At 43.8% G+C, this 27,545-nt stretch overlaps 1 protein-coding gene across 3 annotated transcripts in view; it reads right to left on the reverse strand.

The window, feature by feature from the left end:
* The window catches only part of LOC143677142 (tumor necrosis factor receptor superfamily member 10B-like), an 83,533-nt gene that overhangs the window by 38,537 nt on the left and 17,451 nt on the right, over nucleotides 1-27,545 (reverse strand). Inside the window, exons 3-10 of one of the 3 annotated variants that reach the window (XM_077152787.1) lie at nucleotides 25,162-25,275; nucleotides 24,347-24,458; nucleotides 22,845-22,918; nucleotides 22,668-22,757; nucleotides 22,010-22,041; nucleotides 21,435-21,596; nucleotides 18,346-18,421; nucleotides 14,228-17,193 (exon numbers count right to left, since the gene is read on the reverse strand). In XM_077152787.1, coding sequence (XP_077008902.1) covers nucleotides 16,820-17,193; nucleotides 18,346-18,421; nucleotides 21,435-21,596; nucleotides 22,010-22,041; nucleotides 22,668-22,757; nucleotides 22,845-22,918; nucleotides 24,347-24,458; nucleotides 25,162-25,275 — 1,034 coding nt within the window. In that variant the 3' untranslated portion in view covers nucleotides 14,228-16,819. Of the gene's footprint in view, nucleotides 1-14,227; nucleotides 17,194-18,345; nucleotides 18,422-21,434; nucleotides 21,597-22,009; nucleotides 22,042-22,667; nucleotides 22,919-24,346; nucleotides 24,459-25,161; nucleotides 25,276-27,545 lie in introns of those variants that run through there. The other 2 variants (XM_077152786.1, XM_077152788.1) reach the window with 2 other exon arrangements.

Here is a 27,545-nt window from a genome sequence, read left to right on the forward strand (position 1 = left end):
TGCCTACACTGGCTGCAACCTGTCACTGCATTTTTGTGCCACGTTCAATGCCCTGCATCCTCCTCCATAACCCCGCCACAAACACAAAGCTTTAGACTACTGAAGCAAATCAATTTCCAAAGTAACCCTATCAAGATATTACATGCCTCAAAGGCAACAAAATATCACTAAACATATGACTATGCAGACAGGTATAACCCAGTCTAATGACCAAGTTAAAACACCAGAGGAGACATAGGTGTTGGAACAACTAATCAAAGATGTTCATATAACTCTACTAACTAAAATCATTGGGATGGCTAATCACATAAAGGAGATCAAGAAGACACTAGAAGAGCATAAAGAGGGATTTGAAAGTATAAATAGAAAAATAGCAGATATCACAGAGATTAAAGATGCTGTAGACCAAATAAAAATACAAAAAAAAATATAAAGAGACATACAACAGCAGATTTGAAGACACAGAAGAAAGAATAAGAAAACTAGAGGATGGGACAACTGAGTTTGAACACACGAAAGAGCAATTGACAAAAAAAGTTGGAAAATTTTGCATTAAATCTCAGGGAAATGGACAAAACAAAGTGCACAAATATAAGAATCATTGGTGTTCCAGAAGGAGAAAAGAAGAGTAAAGAGCTAGGAAGATTAGCTGATGATATAATGGAGGAAACTTCCCAACACTTATAAAAAAGACATAAATATAGGGGGTGCAAGGGTAGTTCAGTGGTAGAATTCTCACCTGCCATGCAGGAGACCTGGGTTCAATTCCTGGTCCATGCACTTCCCCCCAAAACAAACAAGCAAAACAAACAAAGAAACAAAAATTCAACAAATGTTGCTGCAATACAGGATACTCACATGGAAAAATAATGAAATGTGACCCTGCCATATAGCATAAAAAATGCAAACCAAAGAAGCCCAATGAATTCCAAATAGAATAAATCCAAATAGACCTACCCCAAGACACATACTAATCAGTTTGTCAAATACTGAAGAGAAGCAGAAAATCCTGAAAGTGGCAAGAGAGAAACAATCTACTACATACAAGGGAAACCACATAAGACTGAGTATGGACAACTCAACTGGTGAAAAGGCAGTGGTATGGTATATTTAAGATCCTGAAAGAGAAAGACTTCCAGCCAAGAATTCTATACCCAGCCAAATTGTCCTTCAAAACTGAGGGAGAGATTAAAGTTTTCATAGGCAAATAAATGCTGAGAGAACTTGTCAACAAGAGACCAATCCTACAAGAAATACTAAAGAAAGCTCTGCTGGCTGAAAAAAAAAGACAGGAGAGGGTGGTCTGGAGGAAGGTACAGAATTGAAGAGTATCAGTAAGGGTTAATTTAAAGGCTAAAAAAAAAATGATAAAGGGAAAAGAATATATAGGTCTGACAGATAAAATCCAAGGAAAAAGTCAAGAAATGCCTTTACAGTAGTAATTTCGAATGTTAATGGACGAAACTTACCAATTAAAAGATACAGATTGGCAGGACGGATTTAAAAATACAATCCAGCTCTATGCTGCTTGCAGGAGACTCATCTTAGACACAAGGCTATAAATAGATTGAAAGTGAAAGAATGGAAAAAGGTGTTCCATTGCAAGCTATAACCAAAGGAAAGCAGGAGTAGCTATACTAACATCAGACAAAATAGACTTTAAATCTAAAGATATCATAAGAGACAAAGAAGGACACTATGTATTAATAAAAGGGGCAATTCACCAAGAAGAAATAACAATCATAAATGTTTATGCTCCCGATCATGGAGCTCCAAAGTACATGAGACAGACATTGGCCAAACTGAAGAGAGCAATAGATGTTTCAGCAATAGTAGTAGGAAATTCCATACACCACTCTCCTCTATAGATAGAACAACCAGACAGAAGATCAACAAGGAAATAGAGAATGTAAATGTTCTGATAAATTAATTAGACAGAACAGATATATATAGGTCATTACACCCAAAACATCAGGATATACATTCTTCTCTAGTGCTCATGGAACATTCTCCAGGATAGATCATATGCTTGGGCACAAAACAGGTCTTCATAAATTTAGAAATCTTTCTACAAAGGAAAGCCCAGGATCTTTTACAAATATTCCAAAAAGAACTAACATGAATTTTATCAAACATTCCAAAAAGAACTAACACCACCCCTGCTCAAACTTTTCCCAGAAATTGAGGAAAAAGGAACACTACTTAACTCATTATGAAGCTAACATCACTTTAATACCAGAGCCAGGTAAAGATGCTATAAAAAAGGAAAACTACAGGCCAATATCCTTAATGAAACTAGATGCAAAAATTCTCAACAACATACTAGCAAATTAAATCCAACAACACATTAAAATCATTATACACTATAACTGTTTTACTTTGCAAGCTGCCAGAATGCGATATACCTGAAATGGAATGGCTTTTTAAAAGAACAATTTATTAAGGTGCAAGTTTACAGTCCTAAAATAGTGAAATGTTCAAATTAAGGCAGGGCTATGAAAATATACAAATTAAGGCATCCATGGAAAGAAACCTTGGTTCAAGGAGGGCGATGCTCTTCAGAGCTTTTCTCTCAGCTGGAAAGGCACATGGTGATCTTTGCTAGCTTAATCTCCAGGAATCTTCAATGGCTTCCCTGGAACTCTGTCCATTTTCTTGGCTCTGTTGATTCTGGTGGCTCTAAAGCTCTTTCCAAAATGGTTCCATCTTAAAAGGCCCCAGTGAGCAATCCCACCTTGAATGGGTGAAAATACATCTCCATGAAAACCATCTAATCAGAAATTACCATCTGCAATTGGGTGGGTCACATCTGCATGGAAACAATTAAAAAGCTCCTACACAGCAATATTGAATGAGAACTAAAGAACTTGGCTTTTCTGGGGTACACAACAGATTCAAACCAGCACAAGGACCGAATGGAGTTTATACGAGGAATGCAAGGATGGTTCAACACAAGAAAATCAATTAACATAATACAGTGCATTAACAAATCAAAGAGGAAAAATCACATGATCATCTCGATTGAAGCTGAAAAAGCATTCGACAAAATTAAACATCCTTTTCTGGTAAAAATCCTTCCAAAGGTAGGAATCAAAGGTAACTTTCTCAGTGTAATAAAGGGCATATATGAAAAACCTATAACCAGCATCATACTCAATAGTGAGAGAATGAAAGCTTTACCCCTAAGATCAGGAATGAGACATGGATGCCCTCTGTCATCACTATTATTCAACATTGTACTAGAAGTTCTAGCTAGAGCAACCAAGCAGGAAAAAGAAATAAAAGGTATCCAAATTGGAAAGGAAGAAGTAAAACTTTCATTATTTGCAAATGACATGATACTGTACTTGGAAATTCCTGAGAAATCTACAAAAGGATTATTGACTGGCAATGTGAGACATGACTCCCAGGGATGAACCTGGTCCTGGCACTGTGGGATCAACAACGTCTTCCGACCAAAAGGGGGAAAATAAATGTAACAAAATATGGTATCAGTGGCTAAGACTGTTCAAATAGAGTTGAGAGACTATTCTAGATGCTACTCTTATGCAAGATTCAGCTAGATATTGCTACTTACCACAATTTGTCAAACTCCAGCCAACACCATTCCTGTTAACCCTAAAGAACACCTAGGGTTCTATCTGAGGTTCTATAAAAGTTTCACACATTAAGATTACTTTACAGAAGCCTACAACCTCCAGATAGTTGCTAGGCCAGATAACTCCTGAAATTCAGAGAGGCCAGCCTCTCCAGGAATATCAACTAGTTCCATCCCCCTATCCCATATTGATTACACCCCTTTCCAACATGAAAAAGTTAGAATGGACATAGCCCTAATACCCCTAAAGATTGGGAGAAGGGTCAAAGGAGAAGGAGGAGTTATAACAGCGAAGATAGGATTTAACAAATGAGTATGACTACTGAATCATTATATTGGTATTTCTTTTGGTCTCTAGTATCTTGGTGCAACTAGAAGGAAAAACCTGAAATTGTGCAGCTGTGGCCCATACCAAGCTTTAAAATGTGTTCTGTAACTACTTGTTACAATGTACTTTGAAACTTTTTACTTTTTGGTATATATGTTATAATTCACAATAAAATGTTAAAAAAAATTTTTTAAGTTATTGAGGTAATAAATTCAGCAAGGTGGTGGGACATAAAATTAACATGCAAAACTCAGTAATGTTTTTACTGAGCAATGGCCTAACTGAGGAGTCAATCAAGGAAAAAAAAATCATTCAAAATAGCAACTAAGGTCAGGTCACGGTGGCTCAGCAGGCGGAGTTCTCGCCTGCCATGCCAGAGACCTGGGTTCGATTTCCAGTACCTGCCCATGCAAAAAAAAGCAACTAAAAGACTCAAGTATCTAGGATTGAACTTAACTAGGGGCTAAAGGGCTTGTACACAGAAAATAGATAACGTTGCTAAAAAGAAGTCAAAGAAGATCCAAATAGGTGGAAAAACATTCCCTGCTCATGGATAGGAAGATTAAATGTAGTTAAGATGTCATTTATATCCAAATTGATCTACAGATTCAATGCAGTACCAATCAAAATTCCAAAAACCTACTTTGAAGGCTTGGAAAAGCTAGCTACCAAGTTCATCTGGAAGGTAAAGAGACTCCGAATAGCTAAAAATATCCTTAAAAAAAAAAAAAAAGAATAAAGTGGGAGGATTAACACTTCCTGATTTTAAAACTTATTATAAAGCCACAGTGGTCAAAACAGCCTGGTACTGGCACAAAGATAGAAGTATTGACCAATGGAATAGAATTGAAGGCACAAAAATAGACCACGAAATCTAAGGTCAACTGATCTTCAAAAAGGCCACCAAATCCACTGAACTGGGACAAAAGAGTCTCTTCAGTAAATGGGCATGGGAAAGCCAGATATCAATAGCTAAAAGAATGAAAGAGGACCCTTACCTTACACCTTATACAAAAACTAACTCAAAGTGGATCAAACACCTAAAAATAAGAGCAGTACCATAAAGCTCCTAGAATAAAATGTAGTGAAACCTCTTCAAGACCTAGTAATATAAGGTAGCTTCCTAAACCTTACACCCTAAGCATAAGAAACTAAATAAAAAATAGATAAATGGAAACTCCTCAAAATTACATGCTTTTGTGTCTCAAAGACTTTGTCAAAAAGGTGAAAAGGAGCCAACTCAATGGGAGAAAATACTTGGAAATCACATATTGGATAAAGTTTTGATATCCTGTATACATAAAGACAACATACAATGCAACAACAAAAGCCAAACAACTCAATTATAAAATGGGTCAAAGATTTTGTTCTAGTTTGCTAGCTGCTAGAATGCAATATACCAGAAACGGAATGGCTTTTAAAAGGGGGAATTTAATGAGTTGCTGGTTTACAGTTCTAAGGCCGAGAAAATGTCCCAATTAAAACAAGTCTAAAGAAATGTCCAATCAAAGGCATCCAGGGAAGGATACCTTGGTTCAAGAAGGCCGATGAAGTTCAGGGTTTCTCTCTCAAGTGAGAAGGCACATGGCGAACACAGTCAGGGCTTCTCTCTCAGCTGGAAGGGCACATGGCGAACACGGTGTCATCTGCTAGCTTACTCTCTTGGCTTCCCATTTCATGAAGCTCCCCGGGAGGCATTTTCCTTCTTCATCTCCAACAGTTGCTGGTTCATGGACTCTCTGCTTCGTGGTGCTGCAGCATTCTCTGCTCTCTCTGAATCTCTCATTCTCCAAAATATTTCCCCTTTTATAGGACTCCAATAAACCAATCAAGACCCACCCAAATGGGTGGAGACATGTTGTCCCTTAATCCAGTTTAACAACCACTCTTGACTAAATCACATCATCCAGGGAGATGATCTCATTACAGTTTCAAACATACAGTATTGAATAGAGATTATTCTACCTTTATGAAATGGGATTTATATTAAAACATGGCTTTTCTTAGGGGGCATACTTCCTTTCAAACCAACACAGATATGAATAGACATTTTTCTGAAGACCAAATACAGATGGCTAAAAAAGCACATGAAGAAATGTTCGTTTTCATTAGCTATAAGGGAAATGCAGACCAGGATTACAATGAGAATGGATATTTTCCTATAAGACACCTATAAGAATAGCTACTATTGTGATGTCCATTCTTTCTGAGAATGCCCTAGACTCTACTCCCACCTCTTTAATTCCTCCCCACCCCTTTTCCTCGCGTCATAGTGGATGATAATCCACAAGGCCTGTGAATCTATGGGGAGCTTTAGTGGGCGGAATTAATTCCAACATTAGTGATTAGGCGCTGTTGAGGTGTTTCTGCTGATAGATTAGAAAGCAGCTGAGAGTTGATACTTCATGGGGGTCCCAGCTCAGAACCTCGGCCCCTGCTTGGGTGCACTCAGTCATTCAAAAGAGTAATGCTGTTTGAGAGCAAGGTGGCCTCTGCAGCTCCAAGCTTCATTTTCATGCTTCTCCTTTGGAGGCAGATGAGCTCTTTCTGTAGCGATCACAACCATGGTGGGCACCACACTTTGTCATGCCCTCTGTAAATACTGCAGTTTACCTCACAGTTAATGCATGCCGTGGCATACTGTGGGGACCTGTTGCCATAAGCCAAACTCTCCACTTTCTTTCTAAAATTTAACCCTTCTTCTTCTAAAACTTAACCCTTCTTCCTTCTTGTTACCCTTGTGTCCTTGGAAATAAATAGTATAAGAGAAAACCATTCGGAGGGGGCAGTGTAAAGATTTATCCGGGCAAGATGAATGTTTTCTAAAAATGAAATTGTTCACCCTCCTAAAATCAGGGAGTTAGCAAAGTGTGATGCATTAATAAACCGAACATTTAGGGTTTTAGATAAATTATTTAACGCTATTGTTGCATTGCGGTTGTGACAGCTCAGAAGGGAGATGGAGACAGAATTGGTGAGATATTTGGCAAAAGCAGTAGAGTGAGGTGACCCCCCAGGAAGACTGCGCTTGTCTGTAGTAGTGATGGGTCATTCAGGATCCCCAGATCTCATTCTTTAAATCTGCTTTCTTAAAACCTGTTAAATAGTGCAATCAATGTATAATCTCTTATGGGGCCTAGACATTGTTTTATACTATTGAGTCAGATACTGGAGACTAACACACTAAAAAACAAAACAAACAAGCAAAAAATATATGTATTTTTATGCTGCAAAAAAACAGACATACATTCCCCAATCAGCACATGAAATAACCTAAAATTCTGCTTCTCAACTCTTCATACATAATTTTTTTCTAGAAGTCATCTCTCATGTTTCCCCCAAAGAAGAAAAACCCCAAATATCCTTAAACCATGGATATTTTTCCTCAGGGGCTTCAAACAGTTTCCTATGCAATGTGTCTTGCAGCATACATTAAATCCTAACAAAAGTTGCAGTAAATTTTATTTGGATATTAAAAAAGAGAGAGAGAATGGCTGCTATTAAGCAAACAAGAAACTACAAATGTTGGAGAAGATGTAGAGAAATTGGGACACCTATGCACTGCTTGTGGGAATGTATAATAGTACAGCCGCTATGAAAGACAGTTTGGCAGTTCCTTACGAAACTAAATATTGAGTTGCCCTATGACCTTGCCATAACACTATTCAGTATATACCCAGAAGAGCTGAAAGCAGTGACACAAACAGACATTTGCACACCGATGTTCATAGCGGCATTATTCACGATCGCCAAAAGATGGAAATAATCCTAGCACCCATCAATAGACGGTGGATGATAAGTACATGGAACTTTGAATAGGGCATGAGATTTTGTAGGTTTGTCCAGGTTAGTGTGATGCCTCTATAAATCCAAGAGTGATTTCAACAGTGAATAAAGAAGCATTTGCAAAGTCCCCATGTGGGAATGGGGAGGAAGGGGTAAAAATTCAACTTCTCCATTTGGAAAATTCCTGATATTTCCACAAGCAGTGGGGACAACCAAATCAATAGGCTGAGCCCTCAATCTTAGGGTTTGTCCCTATGAGAATTCTCCCCACAAAGGATAGGCTAAGCTTACTTAACATTAGGATTCAGAGTCACCCCCAGAGAACCTCTTTGTTGCTCAGATATGGCCTCTCTCTCTCTCTCAGGCAACACGGCAAGTGAACTCACTGCCCTCCCTCTCTCTACATGGGACATGACTCCCAGAGGTGTAAAACCTCCCTGGCAATGTGGGACAGAAATCCTAGAATGAGCTGGGACTCAGCATCAAGGGATTGAGAAAACCTTCTTGACTGAAAGGGGGAAGAGAGAAATGAGACAAAATAAAGTGTCAGTGGCTGAGAGATTTCAAACAGAGTTGAGAGGTTATCCTGGAGCTTACTCTTATGCATGGTATAGATATCCCTTTTTTATTTTTATGGTATATTAGAGTGGCTAGAGGGAAGTATCTGAACCTGTAGAGCTGTGTTCCAGTAGCCATGTTTCTTGAAGGTGATTGTATAATGATAGAGCTTTCGCAATGTGACTATGTGATTGTGAAAACCTTGTGTCTGATGCTCCTTTTATCTGGGGTATGGACAGATGAGTAAAAAATATTGATAGGAAATAAAAAATAATAAGGGAAACAAAGGTTAAGATAAATTGAGTAGGCTGAAATATTAGAAGTCAATAAAAGAGAGTGATAAGGGGTATGGCATGTATGAGTTTTTTCTCTCTTTTGCTGGAGAGATGCAAATGTTAAAAAAAATGATCATGGTGATGAATACAAAACTGAGATGATATTGTGAGCCATTGATTGGAACCATGTCAAGAATGTTTGTATGTTTGTTTATAATAAAAATATTTTAAAAATATATGAGTGGATAAATAAAATATAGTATATACATATGATGGAATATTATGCAGCACTAAGACAAAATGACATCCTGAAGCCCATGACAAGATGGACTAGCCTTGAGGACATGATGCTGAGTGAAATAAGCCAGACACAAAATGATAGATACTGTATGATTCAACTTTTATGACCATGGTAAAGATAAAATCAGAGGCTTATAATACAGAATATAGGGGACCCAGAGATACATGGAAGCTGGAGATGTGTGAGCGGTTAATGAGGTTGAACTTAAATATAAGGAATAGATAGAAGGGGAGGCAGTTCACTGGTGGGTTTATAAGTAATATTACCATATTGAAGGTGAGCATGAGTGAAAAGGGATGTATAGACCCATGTGTTCTACTGACTAACACTACAAATGTAAATAAGCTCTTGCATGGACTATTGCAAAAGTATGAACCTTGTACAAAGAGTGTGTAAGTTCAGGGTATAGGAGGAAAACTGCTATTGCATGTGATGAGCTGTGTTTAACAGGAAAACATCAACACTATCACAGCAACAGCAGGGGTAAATAATAGGGGGAGGGACAAGAGTTAAGGGGAAGTTTGGATTTTCCGTTTAGTGGGGAGGTGTGTGCTGGTTATCCTTCTCTTGAGAACAGTGAAATTATCTAAAATTGGGAGAGCTGATGGACTGTTTACTTTGGACAGTATACATCATGCCCAGTGAATGGAGGTGGCTGAAAGGAGCACTGTTTGAGGAACAAAATTGGTGAACGATGGTGTATGTCTATATATATATATATATATAGTCAAATATTGCGCTGCTACAAAAAGGAATGAAGGGCAGGCCACAGTGGCTCAGCAGGCAAAGTTCTCACCTGCTATGCTGGAGACCTGGCTTCAATTGCCAGTGCCTCCCCAAGCAAAAAAAAAAAGGAATGAAGTTGTAAAGCATACAACATTGTGAATGAACCTGTGGGACATTTGGTGAGACAAAATAGGCCAGAGACAAAAGAGCAAATATTGTATGGTCTCATTTAGAAAATACTTACAAAAAACAGGGTCTATCTAGAATGTAAGCTCTTATAGCAGCCACGTTTAGTCCAGAGTGGTAATTGGTGTTTCTGGAGTTTGAGAGGCTTTTTAAATATATATCTTTGGCCAGGCATTTAGAGATAAGAATGAAGCTGATCACATTGGGATTAAGGTAATTAAGAATACAGGTGTAAGGAAGACATTGTCTGTATTTTAGAATCTCTTCTGCTTTTTTGAGACCAAAGAAGCTTTATTTTGTCCAGATCCTAAATTTTCTGAAGCACATAGCATAATTGAACCTGTCTGGATGGATCACCTAAGCAACCCAGAGGGAGCCCAAAATAAGAATGAGAGCCTTTATGTAATGTATAACCTAATGTAATGCTTGGATACATCCCAGAATATATTGAGCAGATAATCAAAAAGTATTGGCAAAGTCCCTCGAAGGATGGGAGAAAAAATATGGAACTATTAAATTTTACCGCGAGGGAAAACCCTTGATACTGTGTCAAACATTAGAAACACCCAGAACAATAGACCAAGCCCTTGATCTTGAGGCTTGCTCTTCTGAAGCTTATGTATGTAGCGGAGAAGCTTACCTTACCTAGCGGTATGCCTAGGACTTACTAGGGAGGAGCTCTTTTGTTACTCAGATGTGGCCTCTATCTCTCTAAGCCCAGCTCTGTGAGTGAAGTAATTGCCCTCGCTGCTACATGGGACCTGACCTTGGGGATGAAAGTCTCCCTGGCAGCATGGGAGATGACTCCCAAGGATGAGCCCGGCTCTGGCACTGTGGGGTCAACAATGCCAGCCTGACTAAAAAGGGGGAAAAGAAGTATAACAAATAAGGTATCAGTGGCTGAGAGGGTTCAAATAGGGTCGAGAGGTTACTCTAGAAGTCACAATTACAAAAACTTCAGTTAGACATTGCTATCTATCATAGCTTGCCAATCCCCAACCAAACCATTCCTGTCAATCCTAAAGAATACCTAGGACATTATATAAGATTCTGCAAAGATTCCAGGCACTAGGGTAACTTTCCAGAAACCTACAACCTCCAGATGGTTTCCTGGACCAGTTAAGTCCTGAAACCTAGAGGGCCCAGCCTCTCCACAACAACAACTAGTTCCATCCACCTATCCCATATTATTGACAGCCCCTTTCAACATGAAAAAGTTAGAAGGGGTATAGTCCAAATACCCCTAAAGAGTGGGATAAAGATCAAAGGTGATGCTGGTGTCAAACAGAGAAGGTCAAGTTTAACAAATGAGTGGGATTGCTGAATCATTAAATTGATATTTCTTTTAATCTCCAGTGTCTTAGAGCAGCTAGAAGTAAAGACCTAAAATTGTGGAATTGTAACCCATACCAAACTCTGAAATCTGTTCTACAATTAATTGATGTGATGCGCTTTGAAATTTATTGCTTTTTCGTACATGTTATTTTTCACAAAAAATAAAAAACAAGTCAACTGAGATAATAAATGCACAGCTATATGATGATATTGTGAACCATTGATTATGAACTTTAGATGATTACATGGCATGTCAATATGTATAAAAAAATTTTAAAGAAACAATAAGAAATAATGCAACAGATGGAGGCACAGGCAGACAACCCCACTCAGAGAGAACCCAGGTACTTTCACTTCTGGGTCTCATATATGTAATATATCTTTTTAAATATCTTTATTAAAAAATAATTATAAATACATACATGATTAGCTATTACTACATAAGAGAGGACTTCTGGATCTCTGAATTGATTCTTTCATTCCCCTTTGTCACAGCCAAGGCTCTGCCCTGTGTCCTTGCTAGTTGCACTTTCCAGAGCCCACGAGCTGGTCCTGAATTGTCTGCTCTGCGATGCTCTCCCAGGGTCTCCAGGCCCCCAGCAGGTTGCTGTTTGAGGCATTGCCCCATCTGTTGAGTCACTGGGTGAGCATTTCCTAGGTTCCTCCTCAGGCCGTGCTGCACACGCCCTGCCCACTGGGACCTCACTGTCCATGAGACCCGTCAGCTCAGGACAGGGCCCCGGAACCAAAGGGCCCATGTCCAGAGAGGTTGTGAAGATCCACTTCAGGGCATGGGGAGGAAAGTCCCAGAGACAGTAAGTTTATTTGTGCACAGCTCAGAAAGGGCAGAGGGTCTTCCACCTGACCTAGAGCCCAAGGGTGGAACCTGATGACCCCTTATTGTGGGAAACCTGCTGCTCCAGGGCTCCCCACCCAGTATCACCATCAACAGGGAATCAGCACCATGGTCTGAGTCTTGATGACACCCAACGCACTGTGCGTTATGGGAAACCAGCCCTAGAAGCAGCAGGCAACCAATATGGGAGGCAAGATATGGATGGAGAAGGAACCAAGCTCCAGTATGAGTCAGAGGGCGAGACAGGCTGCGCCCACACCAGGACTCAGAGGAGGAAACCATGGCTTAGGCTGAGCTTCTCATGGCAGAAGGTCACAAATGTCAGACAAATGCATCTAGCAGAGGAGAAAGGGCCTGGAGAGAGGGAGGTCTCTGGCTTCCCACCCAGCTCAGCCTCACAACACTGGGGCAGGGCCGATGGGGACAATGAACTCTGAGCAAAAATTGGAGCTGTAAGACAGAGCAAAACCCACCCATCTCCTGGCACTGAGGAAGGGATGAATGATGTGTGTGAATGCACTGGACACTGCCATCCAGAAAAGTATGCACGTAGCGACAAATACAGTTCTCTATTTTCTACTAGTCACATTAAAAAGAAGATATTATAATACAGTGGCATTGATTTCCTAAGGGATTGAACTAAATATATAGAAATATTTTCATTTCGACATACTGTGTAATCAATATACAAAAAGTTGCTAAGAGTGGTCTTTCATTCTTTTCATACTGAGCCTTTGAAACCTGCTGTGTCGTTTACACTCAGGACGCATGGAGGCGGCATGGCTAGAGTTAAGGGCTGGCAGGTGCCCTATTGATGGCACAGCCTGGGCCCTGAACCGCCAGTGGAGGGGAGAATGACAGCAGGAGAAGGACAGAGAGACGGAGACTGTGTTAGAGCCCTGGGATCGGTCCAGCAGGAGGACGGGACGTGGCCTGTGAAGGAAGGACTCAGGCGCCAGGGTCCTGACCATCGGCCCAGAAGGTGCTGCCTGCAGCGGGCCCTGCGCTGGGGGAGCCCTGACAGCTACGGGCTGGGGGTGGGGGGCAATGAGGACTCGGGCCCTGTTCCCTCCTCTCCCGCTGCGCTGTCCTGGCAAAAAGCCACTGACTTTCAGTGCTTTCTGCACCGTTCACTGCAACCAGCAGCATCCCTCTCCTCTGAGACCCTTAATCACTCTGCCTGCTAAGTATGGGTGAGAACGTCCTGGGCCCTGGCCAAGAACCCTGGATTCCAGAAGTGATCTGACGATCGGCCAGTGAGAGCTGGACACCCACGGGCGCCCTCAGGGACGGATGAAACACGTCCACGCCCACCCTGCATTGCCCACGGGCCTGTGCAGCGATTGGTCATATCAAGACCTGGAGAATTCAGGTTAGATCTTCTAGAGAAAGCACATTGGACGGCAGGTCGTGCGGGTCTAAAGTGACGGAGGGTCAATGTGGTCTGGTCCCCAGAGTGCAAGGCTATGGCTGCTTCCCCTTCCATGCCTTCTGCAGGAGGCCAGACTGTGCTGCCCTCTACTAGCTGCTCCGCATCCCTGCAGGGCGGCAAAAGCTCAACTTAGATCTGAGGGTGTTGACTGGACAGGGGCAGGGGCAGGGAGGGAGACCCTCAGAGCACCCCAGGGGAGGAACACAGCGCTGCCCTGCACCACCGCTCAGGGGAAGGACGCAGAGGTGGCGACACACCCAGGCTCACAGTGTCTCAGGAAGTGTAGATAAGAGGGAAGGTGAGTCACAGAGAATAAGAGGAAGGAAAATGGTTCTTAGGGCACCTGCAGGGCTGAGTAATCAGGGGCCACTGACGAGGAGGGAGGAGAGGCCAGTGGGGAAGAGAAAGTGCAGCTTGGCCGAGGAGTTGGAGGAAGCCCACAGGATCACGGCCGCAGACCCACTCCAGCAGCCAGGGCCAGCGAACCCCTCAGGGACCCACTGCCCCTTCCCCAACAGCTGTCAGAGCCAGTCCACACCGCACTGGAGCCAGCAGCCCCAGGTGCCACGCAGAGAAACCACCCTTGGAGGTGATGGGTGAGCCAGGACACTGCTGGGATCTCCCCTCCTGGAAGGGATGGGAAGGTGGGAGAGGAACGTGGTGCTGGGGTCCAACCCTCCATGAACCTGGTACCTAGAAGTCCAGGAAGGTCAAAAACATGAAACCCAGCCTTGCAGGGCAGTCCAGAAGGCATCAAGGGAGAAAGGAAGGAGTGAGTTCCAGATCCAGAATCTACACCCCTGAACTTGGGACGTCAGAAGTGTTTGCATGGGAGGACGGGGCATGGGGGAGGATAACACACACCTCTTTTTATATAAGGCCACATATATTTTGGTTATGAGTTTATTAATACTTAAGTATTTTGACTCTAATCATTGTATTATCAGATGTCACCAAGAAATTCTTCAAAGAAGGGATTGTCCACTTCTGAGAAACATGAAAGGATTCTCCACCGGTAAAGAAATATCACACATCAGCTGCTATTTATACAGAGATAAAAATAAAACAGGACATCATGCTGTTATGTAGTTTACCTTCTTGTGAAAGAATACAATCCTAAGAATAAACCTGACCAACACTGATAAGGCCAATACATTAGACAGGTTTTCAACAGAGACCCCTGATCAAGGGATAACTGAGCTGAAATCTGATCGACGAAAATAAATAGGTCCTTGCACACTGATGCTCAGAATGATTTTAGTCACAAAAGATAGAACCCAAGTGTTTAGCAACCAGTGAAAAGATAAATGAAATGCGGTATACACAGATCATGGACTACAATTCATGTGAAAAGGAACGAAGTTCTGATATGCGCAATGACATGGAGGAACCCTGAAGACAGCAGGCTGAGTCAAATTCCCAACCACAAAGGGACAAAGATCATATAATCTCACAGCTATAAAATAATTAGAACAAGCAAATTTTGGGGTGAAAAAGTATAAAGTTTACTAACGGCAGAGACTTGTACAGATTTTCTGTTTGCGTGGGGGAATTTTTGGAAGTGGGTGGTGACGCTTGTGAACATAATACCACAGAATGATGTATATGGATCAGGTTGAAAAGGGAAATTTTCAATTGCTATTAAAACAAAAATCTGAAAAACAAACTACCCATTGGACTATATAACACAATCAGTAAACTCTGCGGTAAACAATAATGGACTATAGTTGAACATATGCTTATAAGATACTGCTTCACCAACTGTAACAAAGTTACCACACTAATACAAAGGGTTAATAATGAGGCTGGGGCCTCTGGTAACTCCAGTGTCTACAGTATTTTTATGTAATGATAAAAACTTAAAATAAACACATCAGTCAATGTAGGAACTGAGGGCAAGGCATTCTGCAGAGAAGGAACAGCAAATGCCAAGGCCCTGAGGCAGGAAGCACCTTGGCCTTCCAGGACAGGAAAGCTGGGCAGCACAGCTGCACGACAAGTTAGTGGAGAGGGAGGAAGCACCACAGCTGGTGGGGTCACCTCACCCCACAGAACCCACTGACACACCTATACCCTTAAAGGGACCAAATTTTCAGGCACTTCTAAAGTGAGTGCAGCTGCACCAGCCCCTGGAACAAGAAGAAACCCAAAGACTTCAGGTGGAAAAGACCATGCGCCCCAGGACAGTGACTCTATTCAAGATTCCACCAGGAATGGACATCACGGAGAAAGATTTCCCAGAAGGAGAACCAAATTCGTTACTGAGGATTCAAAAAAAGTACACCCAAGTCAAAAATGGGACAAAACCCTCATTCACCAGCCTTTTCAAGGACCCGTCATCACAGTAGTGAAGGACAAGTTGTTCCTCAAGGGCTCGTCACATGCTCACAGGAGGCCAAGCTCCTCCAACAGGGAGCCCACACGCCCACGGCAGCCCCGGGGCTCAGAGCTCAGAGCAGCACAGGGGAGAGGGGCCACCCATCCCGAGGGAGCAAACGTTTACAACAAGCCAAGTGCTCCGTCCACTCTCTCCTTGATCTTGGGGCAGACCCAGGGCACAGACCACCCCTCCATGCTCTGAACCCAGGTAGGTCTCAGATTCAGCATGGCACCTGGCACAGCCACCAATCCTCGTCACAAACAGCCAGGCATCACAACCTCTGTGCTGCCTTGGATCCACCAGCGGCTCTCCCCACCCCCAGCTGCAGTGAAGGAGAGAGACACAGGGCGGCTCAGCCCAGGGACACAGCAGACCAGAGCCTTCCCCAGACACCGCTTCTCATGTCTTGGATCCCTTGTAAACATCCGCCTATAAATTAAAAAAATTCGCACGTGCAATATCGTCAAAGTTAAAAGTTTGCTCCCTTTGGAAGCTGTCAATCAACCCAAACTGGATGAGCTCAGAGTGCATGAGGGGGTGTGCACCAGGCAGAGCAATCAACAGCGTTGGATACACGCCCTCCCCCTTATCCTTTCTTCAAGTTTGTTGGTTTTTCTACTCCATCCAGTCAACCCCGAAAACAATGGACCAATCACATTTTCATAACTGATCCAGAATCACATCATAACAACAATATAAAACATATTCACAATACAAAAACGTTTCGCTATTTTTAGACATAATCAAATGGACACATACTAACGAACTGATCTCATAAAATAATGCTTCTTGAAATAATTTAGAGGACCCCTTTTCGATAAATATTCGTTTTTAAAAATAAATAATATCAAACAAAAAGCGACGAAGAACTGACTAATAGAATGGAGAAATTCTCAATACCGACAAATGTCATGCAATCTGTTTCTACATTTACATATAAAAATAACTCAAGTCAACTAGACATTTCGAACCACTACACACACCACTGAATGTCAGAATTTCTTCATGTAAGACTTCTGATTGTTTATTCCAGGATGCGATCCAAATATGTCCATTTCTCAAGCAGCAAAGTCAACTAGGGAAGCTTTGATTTCAGAAGCAATCATTTCATTCCCGTGTAAACAGCCCAGATTGTCTGCCATGTATTCCTTGTAGGTATATTTTCCAGAGCTCACAAAATGGTCCTCAATTCTTTCTTTTGCATTTCTCTCTCCCAGTGTTTCCAAGGCATCCAGCAGGCTGTTGACCGAGGCATCCCGCCCCTTTTTGCTGAGCCACTTGGCCCCCATTTGGTAGCATTCATCCTCAGCACTCCTGGCAGAATCCCTGGCCACATCGATCTCATGGTCAGTCAGGCCCAGCAGCCTCATGACCCGTGTCCAGGAATTAAAGGGAATTAAGTCCGAATGGCAATTGAAGAACTCCTTCAGAGCTATGGGGAGAAAAGTGACAGAAAGTTTAGTTGAAATGCACATCAGAGAGGGGGGAGGATCCTCAGTCAGGCCTAGAGCTCCAGGGGAGAACCTATGACCCCCCTACTGCAGGACCCCTGTGGCTCCAAGGGAAGCAGCCTGTGTCCCATCAACAAGGGATCAGCCACGTGGTCTGGCCTCGACTACGCCCAAGGCACTGTGGGTGACTCAAGGTTGACAGAGAATCCTGCCCTGGTTGCTGCCACCAGGGAGGCCGGATGGGCAGTTATGGAGAAAGAAGGGCCCACGGAGTATAAGACAGAGTGGAGGGACAGACTGCAGCTGCATTAGGACCACAGAGAAGGAAAACGTGGCTTAGGCTGAGCTCCTCAGGAGAGAAAGTCCCAGGGCTGCACCATCTGCCTCTAGAGGAGGAGCAAAGGCCTGGGGGGGATGAAGGTCTCTGGCTCTCCACCAGCTCAGCCCCACTGTCACTGGGCAGGGCGTGGTGGGACAAATGAACTCTGAGCAACAATAAGCCTGTAAGATGGAGCAAAATACAACCCATCCCATGGCACCGTGGTGGGGATGGAACAAGATGTGGGTGAAAATCCCTGGAAACCACCATCCAACAGAACCACAAGGGGAGCCACAAATACAATTTTATATTTTCTAACAGCTGCATTCCAAGCAGAAAGGTTAGAGATGACATTATTTTAAAATATATTTTCAATAACTTGGTCTAATCAAAATATGACTAGTTGACCATATAATCAATATACAAATTTTATTGACATTTTTACATTCTCTTTGCACTTTATCTTTGAAATCTGGTGTGAAGCTTACACTACCGGCTCCCTGTGGACAGCACAGCCCCTCAGAGGCCCTCAGAGTTGTCTCACTGTCAGCCTGGAGCACAAGTGAGGCGGGAGAACGATGGCAGGAGGGAAGGACGTGGAGATGCGGAACATTTTAGGGTTAGGGTGGGGCAGGGTGCAGGAGAGGAAGAAGGGCGGGAGAAGAGGATTTAGGGCCTGGTGTCCGGGGACCTCCAGTGTAGACGGCCCTGCACCCAGCGTCGCTGCCCTGCTGGGCCCTGACAGCTATGGGGACGACAGGGAGGGCACAGCCCCTATTCCCTCCACTCCCTCTGCACAGGACGAAATACTTACTTTCAATGGGGTCTGTACCATCTGCTGGAACCAGCTCCCGCCTTCTCGTGTGAGACTCTTGAGCCTTTACCTGTTCCTGTAAAACACAGTGGAGACCATCCTTGTTCATGATCAAGAGTCCTGATTCCAGATGCGACCCTGCCAGCCAGCTGTGAGACTGGGGCACCCACTTCCCATCTCAGGGTATCATGGAAGCTTCATTTAAACACCAAGCCTGCCCCCATACACACACACACACACACACAGGCAGACTTTGTTTGATGTGTATCACTGAGGTTTAAGCTACATGCAGTAAGCAGCACAGCCCTTAACTGTTCCATCCCAGTTTTCACTGTGTAACCACCATCCAAATCACAGAGAATATCTCCACCATCCCAGAAGGTTTCCTTTGACCCATCTAGTGACTGTCTACCAACCTCTAACATGAGATAACCCTTCCTCTCAGCATTTGATGTGATTAAATAGCAGAATATATAGGAGAGTACTGTGGAAAATCTAAAGTAGGGCTTGTTCCAAAATACAAGAGCATTTTATTAACTATAATAAATGAAACATCAAATTATCCACCAGTGGGCGAAAAGGCCTAAGATAAAGTGAATCTCAGAGGCTGACTTTTTAACTACACATCAGAATAGAAGGAAGTATCCATAACAGTAAGAATTTCTCTCAACAGAAGCGTTCAGGTCACACTGAATGGCTAAGTGCTAGAGGACCCACAAGGTAAAACCAGACCAAAATGCCTCTGACTCTAAGCATCACTGAACATTATTCAGAAAGCTCTGGATAATGAGCTTTCTGAATAATGAGCTTAATACAGGGAAACAACCTTGGCAAGAAACGGCAACAGGATCTGAAAGAAAACACAGGTCTTCACGGAGCTGTAATAAATATCTGAATTGATGGAATACTGACTTCTTGCAAAAGAAAAATGTTGCGTATTGAAAAAAGTCCAAACTTTCCCAGACAAAATAACTAATTTAACGTCAACTCAATCAACAGTCCAACTGGTTTCTTCTTCGACGATACAGAAAACTTATCAAATAATTGTATATATTTGCCCAGGGGATAATATAAATAATTTTTGAAAAAGTGTATGGAAGAGGTGTTTGCTCCTGTCAGATATTACAAAGCACTAAGAAATGAAATGTGGCAGAGTGTTGCACAAAATGAAATCCCTTTCATTTAAATCAGCACAGGCTAAAGGTTTTGGGAAAGATCACAAGAAATTCTCTATAATAATTATATTGAATAAAAAGATCCATATGGACTGGGGAAAAAGTGGGGGAAACTTTCATGATTTATTGTGTACATCCTATTCTGCTATTTATATCCCTGTTGTGAAAAATGTCAACAATGATTAAATACAACGGAGAGATTATGGGACATTTCCCTATTTTTTCTAATCTAATCTTCATTAAAAAAAAAAAAAAGCCAAATGAAAACCCATAGTATTCACATAAGAAGCTGATAGCTCAGAGCAGCCCAGCTGGACAGAGAACCTTGCCGACACTGAAATGTGACACTGGATAAAGGAGGGACCAAATCACATGGACAGGAACAATCTGTTACGACACAATATTGAAGAAATAAGATACTTACAATAATTCCAGCAGCTCCTCGTTCCTATTATTTCACAAAATTAATTCCCTTGAAATTACAAAGCTAAATGATACCAAAAAAAACACTAAAAATGAATTCCTGCATAAGAAATTAGAGACATTCATCCTATTTTATGTTGAGGAAAGGACTTTCTAAGTTTATGAACAAAAAGAAATGGATCCATAGATTTAAGTAGGAAATCTGTAAAACTGAGTTACATTAACATAATGGACAAAATGTAAAAGGCAAACAGAATTAGGAATCTATCATTTGAATGTGAGAAAATGCAGGGGACAAAGACCACGCATACAACTTAACATACAAACATATATTGTTCACATAAAAACATTCCATACATGGTGTACAATCAATGGCTCACAATATTATCATATAGTTGTATATTCATCACCACGATCATTTTTTGAACATTTGCATCACTCCAGTAAAAGAAATAAAAAGGAAAAAGAAAACACTCATACATACCATACCCCTTACCCCTACCTCTCATTGACCAATAGTGTTTCCATCTACTCAATTTATTTTACCCTTTGTCTCCTCTATTATTTATTTATTCATATCCACATATTTTACTCATCTGTCCATACCCTAGATATAAGGAGCATCAGACACAAGGTTCTCACAATCACACAGTGTGCTGGTTTGAAAGGATGTATGTCCCCTAGAAAAGCCATGTTTTAATCTTAATCCCATTTTGTAAAGGCAGCCATTTCTTCTAATTCCTATTCAGTACTGCATGCTACAAACTGTAATTAGATCATCTCCCTGGAAATGTGATGTAATTGAGAGTGGTTATTAAACTGGATTAGGTGACAGCATATCTCCACCCATTTGGGTGGGTCTTGATTAGTTTCTGAAGTCTTATAAAAGAGGAAACATTTTGGAGAATAGGAGATTCAGAGAGAGCCAGAGAAGAACGACATGGCCACGAGAAGCAGAGAGCCCACAAGCCAGCGACCTTCGGAGATGAAGAAGGAAAACGCCTCCCAGGGAGCTTCATGAAACAGGAAGCCAGAGAGAAAGCTAGCAGATGACGCCGTGTTCGCCATGTGCCCTTCCAGATGAGAGAGGAACCCTGACTGTGTTCACCATGTGCCTTCTCACTTGAGAGGGAAACCCTGAACTTCATCAGCCTTCTTGAACCAAGGTATCTTTCCCTGGATGCCTTAGATTGGACATTTCTATAGACTTGTTATAATTGGGACATTTACTCAGCCTTAGAATTGAAAACTAGCAACTTATTAAATTCATCCTTTTTAAAAGTCATTCTGTTTCTGGTACATTGCATTCTGGCAGCTAGCAAACTAGAACACACATCATGAGGAATAAACTCCTAAGCTGTGCAGAACGAGCTCCCACCTCTCCCACGTCCGCCCTGCCCCCAGGGCCAGGAGAGCCGCCTGGGCTCCCCACTCCCCACTTTCTACCAGGAGCCCCGGTGGCAGCAAGGGCACCCCCAGCCCGTCCCTCACCAGGACAGGCTCTGGGGCAGCAGCTCCCCGCAGCTCTGCCTGCTCCTGGCCTTGGGTTTCCTGTTCAAGGTTCAGGATGGACAGTGAGGGGCTCAGCATCTGGTTGTAAACATTCTCATCAGCCTCAGGCTCTCTTGGGACATGCCAACTCCTCATCATGACCTTGGGAAGGCAAAGACACAGGGGTTCAGGGGTCCACACAGTGGCTCCTGCAGGGACCCCTGGGTGTGGTGGGTCCTGTCATCGTCCCATTCCCAGGGGTGTCACCCAGGACACAGAGGCCCCACACGCCCAGGCCCCTGCTGTTGGTACCATGACCTGGGGCTGGACTCATGAGGCTTCACCTGGCTCAACTGTCACCACCCAGCCCCCAGGTGCAGAGGTGAGGGCATGCATGGGTCTCACAAGCAGCAGGCAGGGCAAAGCATAGCACTGCCAGCAGGGCTCTGAGGCTCAGCCTGCACCTTTGCCTTTTACAGTCACCCCAGAGCCACCAGGCAAATACTCAGAGCTGGGAGAGCACAGGAGAAGTTCAGGGGCACTGGGACACACCAGGAGGGGGACACACAACTCACTCTTGCCATGCACTTGTAGAGCTTGCCACAGTCTAGAAGAGAAAAAAAGGTCTCATTTAGGGAGTGGAGGACCCTCTCTGCTGCTCCACCCTCCCCAAGGGTACATCCACTGGGGACACCTATCAGAACATCTCCAGGCCCTCATACAATTACAATGAATGCTTGAGACACTGAGACAGGGCAGGTGGGACAAGAAGGGACCATCCCCAACTCAGAACGTTTCAGATAGGAGAAAGAGTGAGGGGAAATAAAGAGAATATCAGCCTGAATGAAAATTTCCTTCTGATTCTGTGTGTGAACCCCTCTGACTACCTCGCCTCTTGACTCTTGTCAACCAAGCAAGGAGTAAATGGCCACTCTGGCCTGGAGGGGCCTGGACAAGGAAGGAGCGTCCCCATCCTCTGGGACATGGAGGGAAGGGAGGGCAGCACCGAGGTGAGGATGGATGCATGCAGGCCCTGTGGGGGCAGATGGGTTGAGGAGAGGGCCCCCCAAGGGAGATAGGGGTGATGAGAGCATCATGGTAGAACTGGTCTCACAGCCCAATAGCATTTGGTAGACAGAGCACAGCGCAGTCTCGTCTGCCAGAAATAAGCCGTGTGAGAGGGTCTTGGCAGCAGGGGTCCCAGGGCCCATCTTCCTCCCACCCCCTCCTCACCTGGAATAGCGCCAATCTTCCATAGAATGCCCACCACACACACAAGCAGGAAAACCGCGACCAGAGGCCCAATGACGATGCTCAGAACACCTGAGGGAGGAGAGGGAGAGGCAGGAGAGCCCGGGCCACTGTCCACCTGCTCCCCGGAAACATTCCCCAATGCCCTTGGTACGGTACCTGTGCTTTGGTGGACACACACGAGATCTCCCCAGGCGGTACAGGGACTCGCCTCCACCATCCCATCCGGGCACCTAGTGCAGACACGGGGGTAGAGAAGGGAGCCGTGGTGAGGGCTGGGGAGGGGAAGAGAGAGGGATGGTCCTCTCCCCAATGCCCCCCGACAAGTTAGTAGGGGAGGAAACTGCTTCTGTGACCCCAGGGCTCAGGGTCTCCGCCCTGTCCCTAGTGGAGTATGGGGGAGGATCTGAGCCTACCATGCCTCAGGGGCCGCATCTTCCCGCAGCCACCTGGGCAGGTGAGGGGCCACTTCTCTCCAGGTGGGGTGTCAGCTGAGCCCCTCCTCCAGCAGCTGCACTGAACAGACTCGCCCTTTGCCCCGACTGCCTGACCTGGGCCTGCCTGGGCCCAGCATACAGCAGGCACAGCAGGGGAGAGAAGGGGGAGGGAACAGGAGGCCCCTGAAGCCCCAGAGAGGGGCAGGCCGGGCCTTATGGAGGGAGCGGGTGAGGGGGCGGCAGGCTGAGCCGGCTCAGGCCTCGGGGCAGGGTGGGAGGAGCTGCCCACCCAGCCTCTTGGTGACTGTGCGGGCTGAGGGCGCTTGGGCTTCACGGGCTGCTTCCAGATAAGCACGTTCGAGTGTCTATTCTGACTGCGTTGGTGAAAAGATGAATATAATCCAAGATGGATGGCCATCTGCGGGACCGGCTCGGGGAGCTTTTGCCGGAGCTCCCGCTTGGGGTCTACCTCGTAGCGAATGGGGGAACCGAAACAGTCGCGATCTGCTTTCGGTTCCGGGGCGTCGAAGGTGTGGAGGGCGCGCGAGACAAAGAACGACTCACGGGAACTGGCGGAGCCGGCAAGGCGTGCGCACCAGAACGTTTATTAGCGGAAGTACACAAGCTTATATAGTGGTGTGGCAGAAATGGGGGGAGGAGCGGGGGGATATTATGATTGGTGAATAGGATGGGTGGTGTAATGCTGGTTGGCCAATCAGAGAGTGAGAAGAGAGTGGTGTGATGTGAGGTCAGAAGTCGCTAGGTGGGGGCTAGCGCTAGGTGGGGGCTAGGGGAGCTGCGTGATTGGTGAAGAGGCCAGGGGTGGCAGCAAGGGATTGGGTGAGGTGAGAGCAGAAGGCTCAATGGAATGGCTTGAATATGTTGCTAGGCAGAGAGCTAGAGGAACGGGACCGAAGTGATATCCGGCAGCCATCAGTGAATTCTTTGGATTGCAAAAGCAATCAAACATGTCCGCAAACGCTACCAAGGCCCTCAGCCCTGGCCCCTGTGCCCATGGAGAAGGGTCCCTGCCTGAGGGACTCAGGCTGAGGAGGGGGTGAGTGGGGGCGGTGCAGGGGGCAGTGGTGGGAACAGGCAGGTGGGTGAGGAGGGGCTGACCCCCAGCTCGGAAGAGCCTGCAGACCCAGGGGTGTCCTCAGGGTAGAGGGGCTCCATGGAAGCAGACTCGGGATGTGTGGGGAGCCCCTGTGCTCCTGGGCTCACCAAGTCTTGCACTTCTGGCAGAACTCCAGATCGTCTTTTCCATGGAAAGTGCCAGGTTTGCACTGACACTGCGTGTCCCTGGTCCGGATGCAGGGACTGATCTCATCTTCATCTGTGGACAGAGCATAAGGGTCAGAGGCAGGTTTCCCTGCTTGTCCCCAGCCCTTCTTCACCACCCACATCCTCCACTCTCAGCTCAACTCAGGTCCCCACGTGGAGCCGAGGTTGGTTTCAGGGGCATCACACACGAGGCACAGCAAGAGTGTGACCATACACCTCTCAGCTGTGCTCACACTTACAAAGCACTGGGCATGCTTCATTATTTAGTGCATGGGCTCAGAAGCACAATCCTTTAGATCGCTGGGTCCATGGCAATGGGTGGGTAATAGTCAAGGGACCCTGCATGGAGAGGAGCTTTGGGGAAATCCCCCGAGCGCCGGCCCTGCAGAGGAGTTGGGGAAGAGTCTGTGGGCGTCAGGCTGAGAGGCTGAGTCTGAGCCCCTCGCCAGGAGTCCAGAACCCAGGCCCTGACCCCACCCCCAGTGCAGGCTGAGCTCTCCTCCACGCCTCTGCACCCTCTCCTGGGCTGTCACCACACTGGCCTCCATATATAGAGACACGGTTTATTATTGATGCCTTCCAGGTGAGAGATTTCCCCTTCAAATGGATGGGGAAATAATACCTAAATACCTGCTGTTTTGCTTTGTTAGCTCAGAGATAAGGTGAGACTCCAGGATTCTTAATTCAACTTTGGCTACAATTCCAATCTCATCATCCTGCACCCCAACTCCAGGCATGGAGCCCCATATCTGTACCTGAGTTACAAACTGTGCAGCGTAAGCAGGAAGACAGGGCATTCGAATGACTGGTGTACTCAACTCCAGACTGGCATTGGGTGCAGTTTCTACCACTTCCAGACATATGAAATCCTGGGATGAAGAGAAAAGCTGCTGAGTGATCGTCATAGGGGCCCAGAGGCAGGCGGGGTTGGGGAGTGGGCAACACTCTCCTCCAGGCCATCTGGGAACCTTAAGGGGAAAATGGACTCTTCCCAGGCCAGTAAGCTCCATCAACTGCAGCTACCACATACCCTAGACCAGCACCATCAACAGACATGTAATGCTGGCTGCACATTAAATTCAAATTTTATAGTAGCCACATTAAAAATGAAAAAGGATAAAGAACACCTAGGGCAACATTTAAGATATTTCAAAGGTTCCATGCACAAGGGTAACTTTCCAGAAACCTATAACCTCCAGATGGGTTTCAGATCAGTCCTGAAACCTAGCCCAGCCTCTCCAGAGCATCAGCTAGTTTCATCTCCCTACTCCATATTATTGACAGACCCTTCCAACATGAAAAAGTTAGAATGGGCATAGTTCAAATACCCCTAAAGAGTAAGACAGAAAGATCAAAGGGGATGTGAGTTATACAGAGAAGGTAGGGGTTAACATAGCGATAGAATGTTGAATCATTAAATTGGTATTTCTTTTAGTCCCCAGTATCTTAGAGCAGCTAGAAGTCAACACCTAAAATTATGGAATTGTAACCCATAACAAACTCTGAAATCTGTTCTACAACTAATTGTCATGCTGTGCATTGAAATTTATTGCTGTTTTGTACATATGCTATTTTTCACAAAGAAAAAAAAGTTGATCATGATTAAAAAATATATTATTTCTTCTAGCTTCCTATATCCTGGAACAGCTAAAGGAAAAATCTGAGATGATGGTGTGGTGGCCCATGACAAACTCTGGGAACTATTCTGTAACTACTTGTTGAAGAGTGCTTTGAAAACTATTGCTTTTTTCTTTCTTTGCTTTGTACATATGATACATTATATAATTTAAAAAATGCTTAAAAAAAAGAAAAAATCATAGGCAAGTATATTTTAAATTAATATCTACACGTTTGTTTTAAAATGTGTAAGAAAATCAATACTTAAAGCCACATCTGAAGTGCTTCAAATTTTTTCACTCATTAGATTTCAGATTCCAGCGTATAAAATATTGTTTTTAAAAATGGGGCTGGAATATGTTTTGTTTTCTACTTTTAAATGAAAAAGTAGTTAAGTGACAATCATAATAATTTTGGCAGACAATCCCATATTTTAATTGAAAAAAGCTTGGCAAAACATACATTTACACCAAAAAACTCAAATGAAATAATTTTTTCCTTAACAATGTTGATTGTTGATTAATGAGTTATTTGTTCTGCTTAATTTTAGGTGTAATTCCTTTTACCTTGAATAATCTTAATTCCTAAAGTTAGGCAAAGCAAAGAAGAAAAAAAGTAAAATAATGTTCAGAAAATTATATTTCCCTTAAGCTGTGTATTGGAACTTTTTGCAATTATTGAAATTGCTTAACAATATCTTAGTTGGATATATGGGTATAGTACAGAAACTTTTCTTATGTAGTTGATTGTTTTCCTAAATCTTTAAAGGCTTTGATCAAAACATTTCTAGTCTATTGCAAAATTAACTACTGTTAATGCCAGACTAATTATTCATTTAAAACATTCCAATTTGATTAAACTTGCTCATTGACGTTTTTTAAAATTCCTTTTTACATATCCACATGGAAGTAATTGCATAACTTCTTTATTTTGTAAATCCATAGATCTAAGATGATAATAAACAAAATAATAAAAGGAATATATCAAGTATATTAAAAAAAAAAGTATTGGCAAAGTCCCTTGAGGGAACAGAAAAAAATAGGGACCAATTAAACTTTCCCACCTGTGAAATCCCTGATAGTTTCTTAAACGTTAGGGACTCCCAAGTTAATAAGCCAGGCCATCAATCTTGAGTCTTGCTCTTATAAAACTTATTTCAACAGTGGAGAAGCTAAGCCTATCTATAATTACGCCTAACAGTTACTTCCAGAGGACCTCTTTTGTTGCTCAGATGTGGTCTCTCTCTCTCTAAGCTCAACTCTGCAAGTAAAATCATTGCCCTCCCCCTACATGGGACATGATGTCCAGGGGTGTAAGTCTCCCTAGCAACATGGACATGACTTTCAGGGATGAGCCTGGCCCTGGCACTGTGGGATTGGCAATGCCTTCCTGACCAAACAGGGGGGAAAAAATGCAAGGAAACAAAGTATCAGTGGCTAAGAGAGTTAAAATAAAGTCAAGAGTCTATTCTGAAGTTTATTCTTATGCAAACTTCAGTGAGATATTGCTAATTGCCATGGTA

Source organism: Tamandua tetradactyla, chromosome 3 (genome assembly GCF_023851605.1).
Source record: "Tamandua tetradactyla isolate mTamTet1 chromosome 3, mTamTet1.pri, whole genome shotgun sequence".
Taxonomy (NCBI): domain Eukaryota; kingdom Metazoa; phylum Chordata; class Mammalia; order Pilosa; family Myrmecophagidae; genus Tamandua; species Tamandua tetradactyla.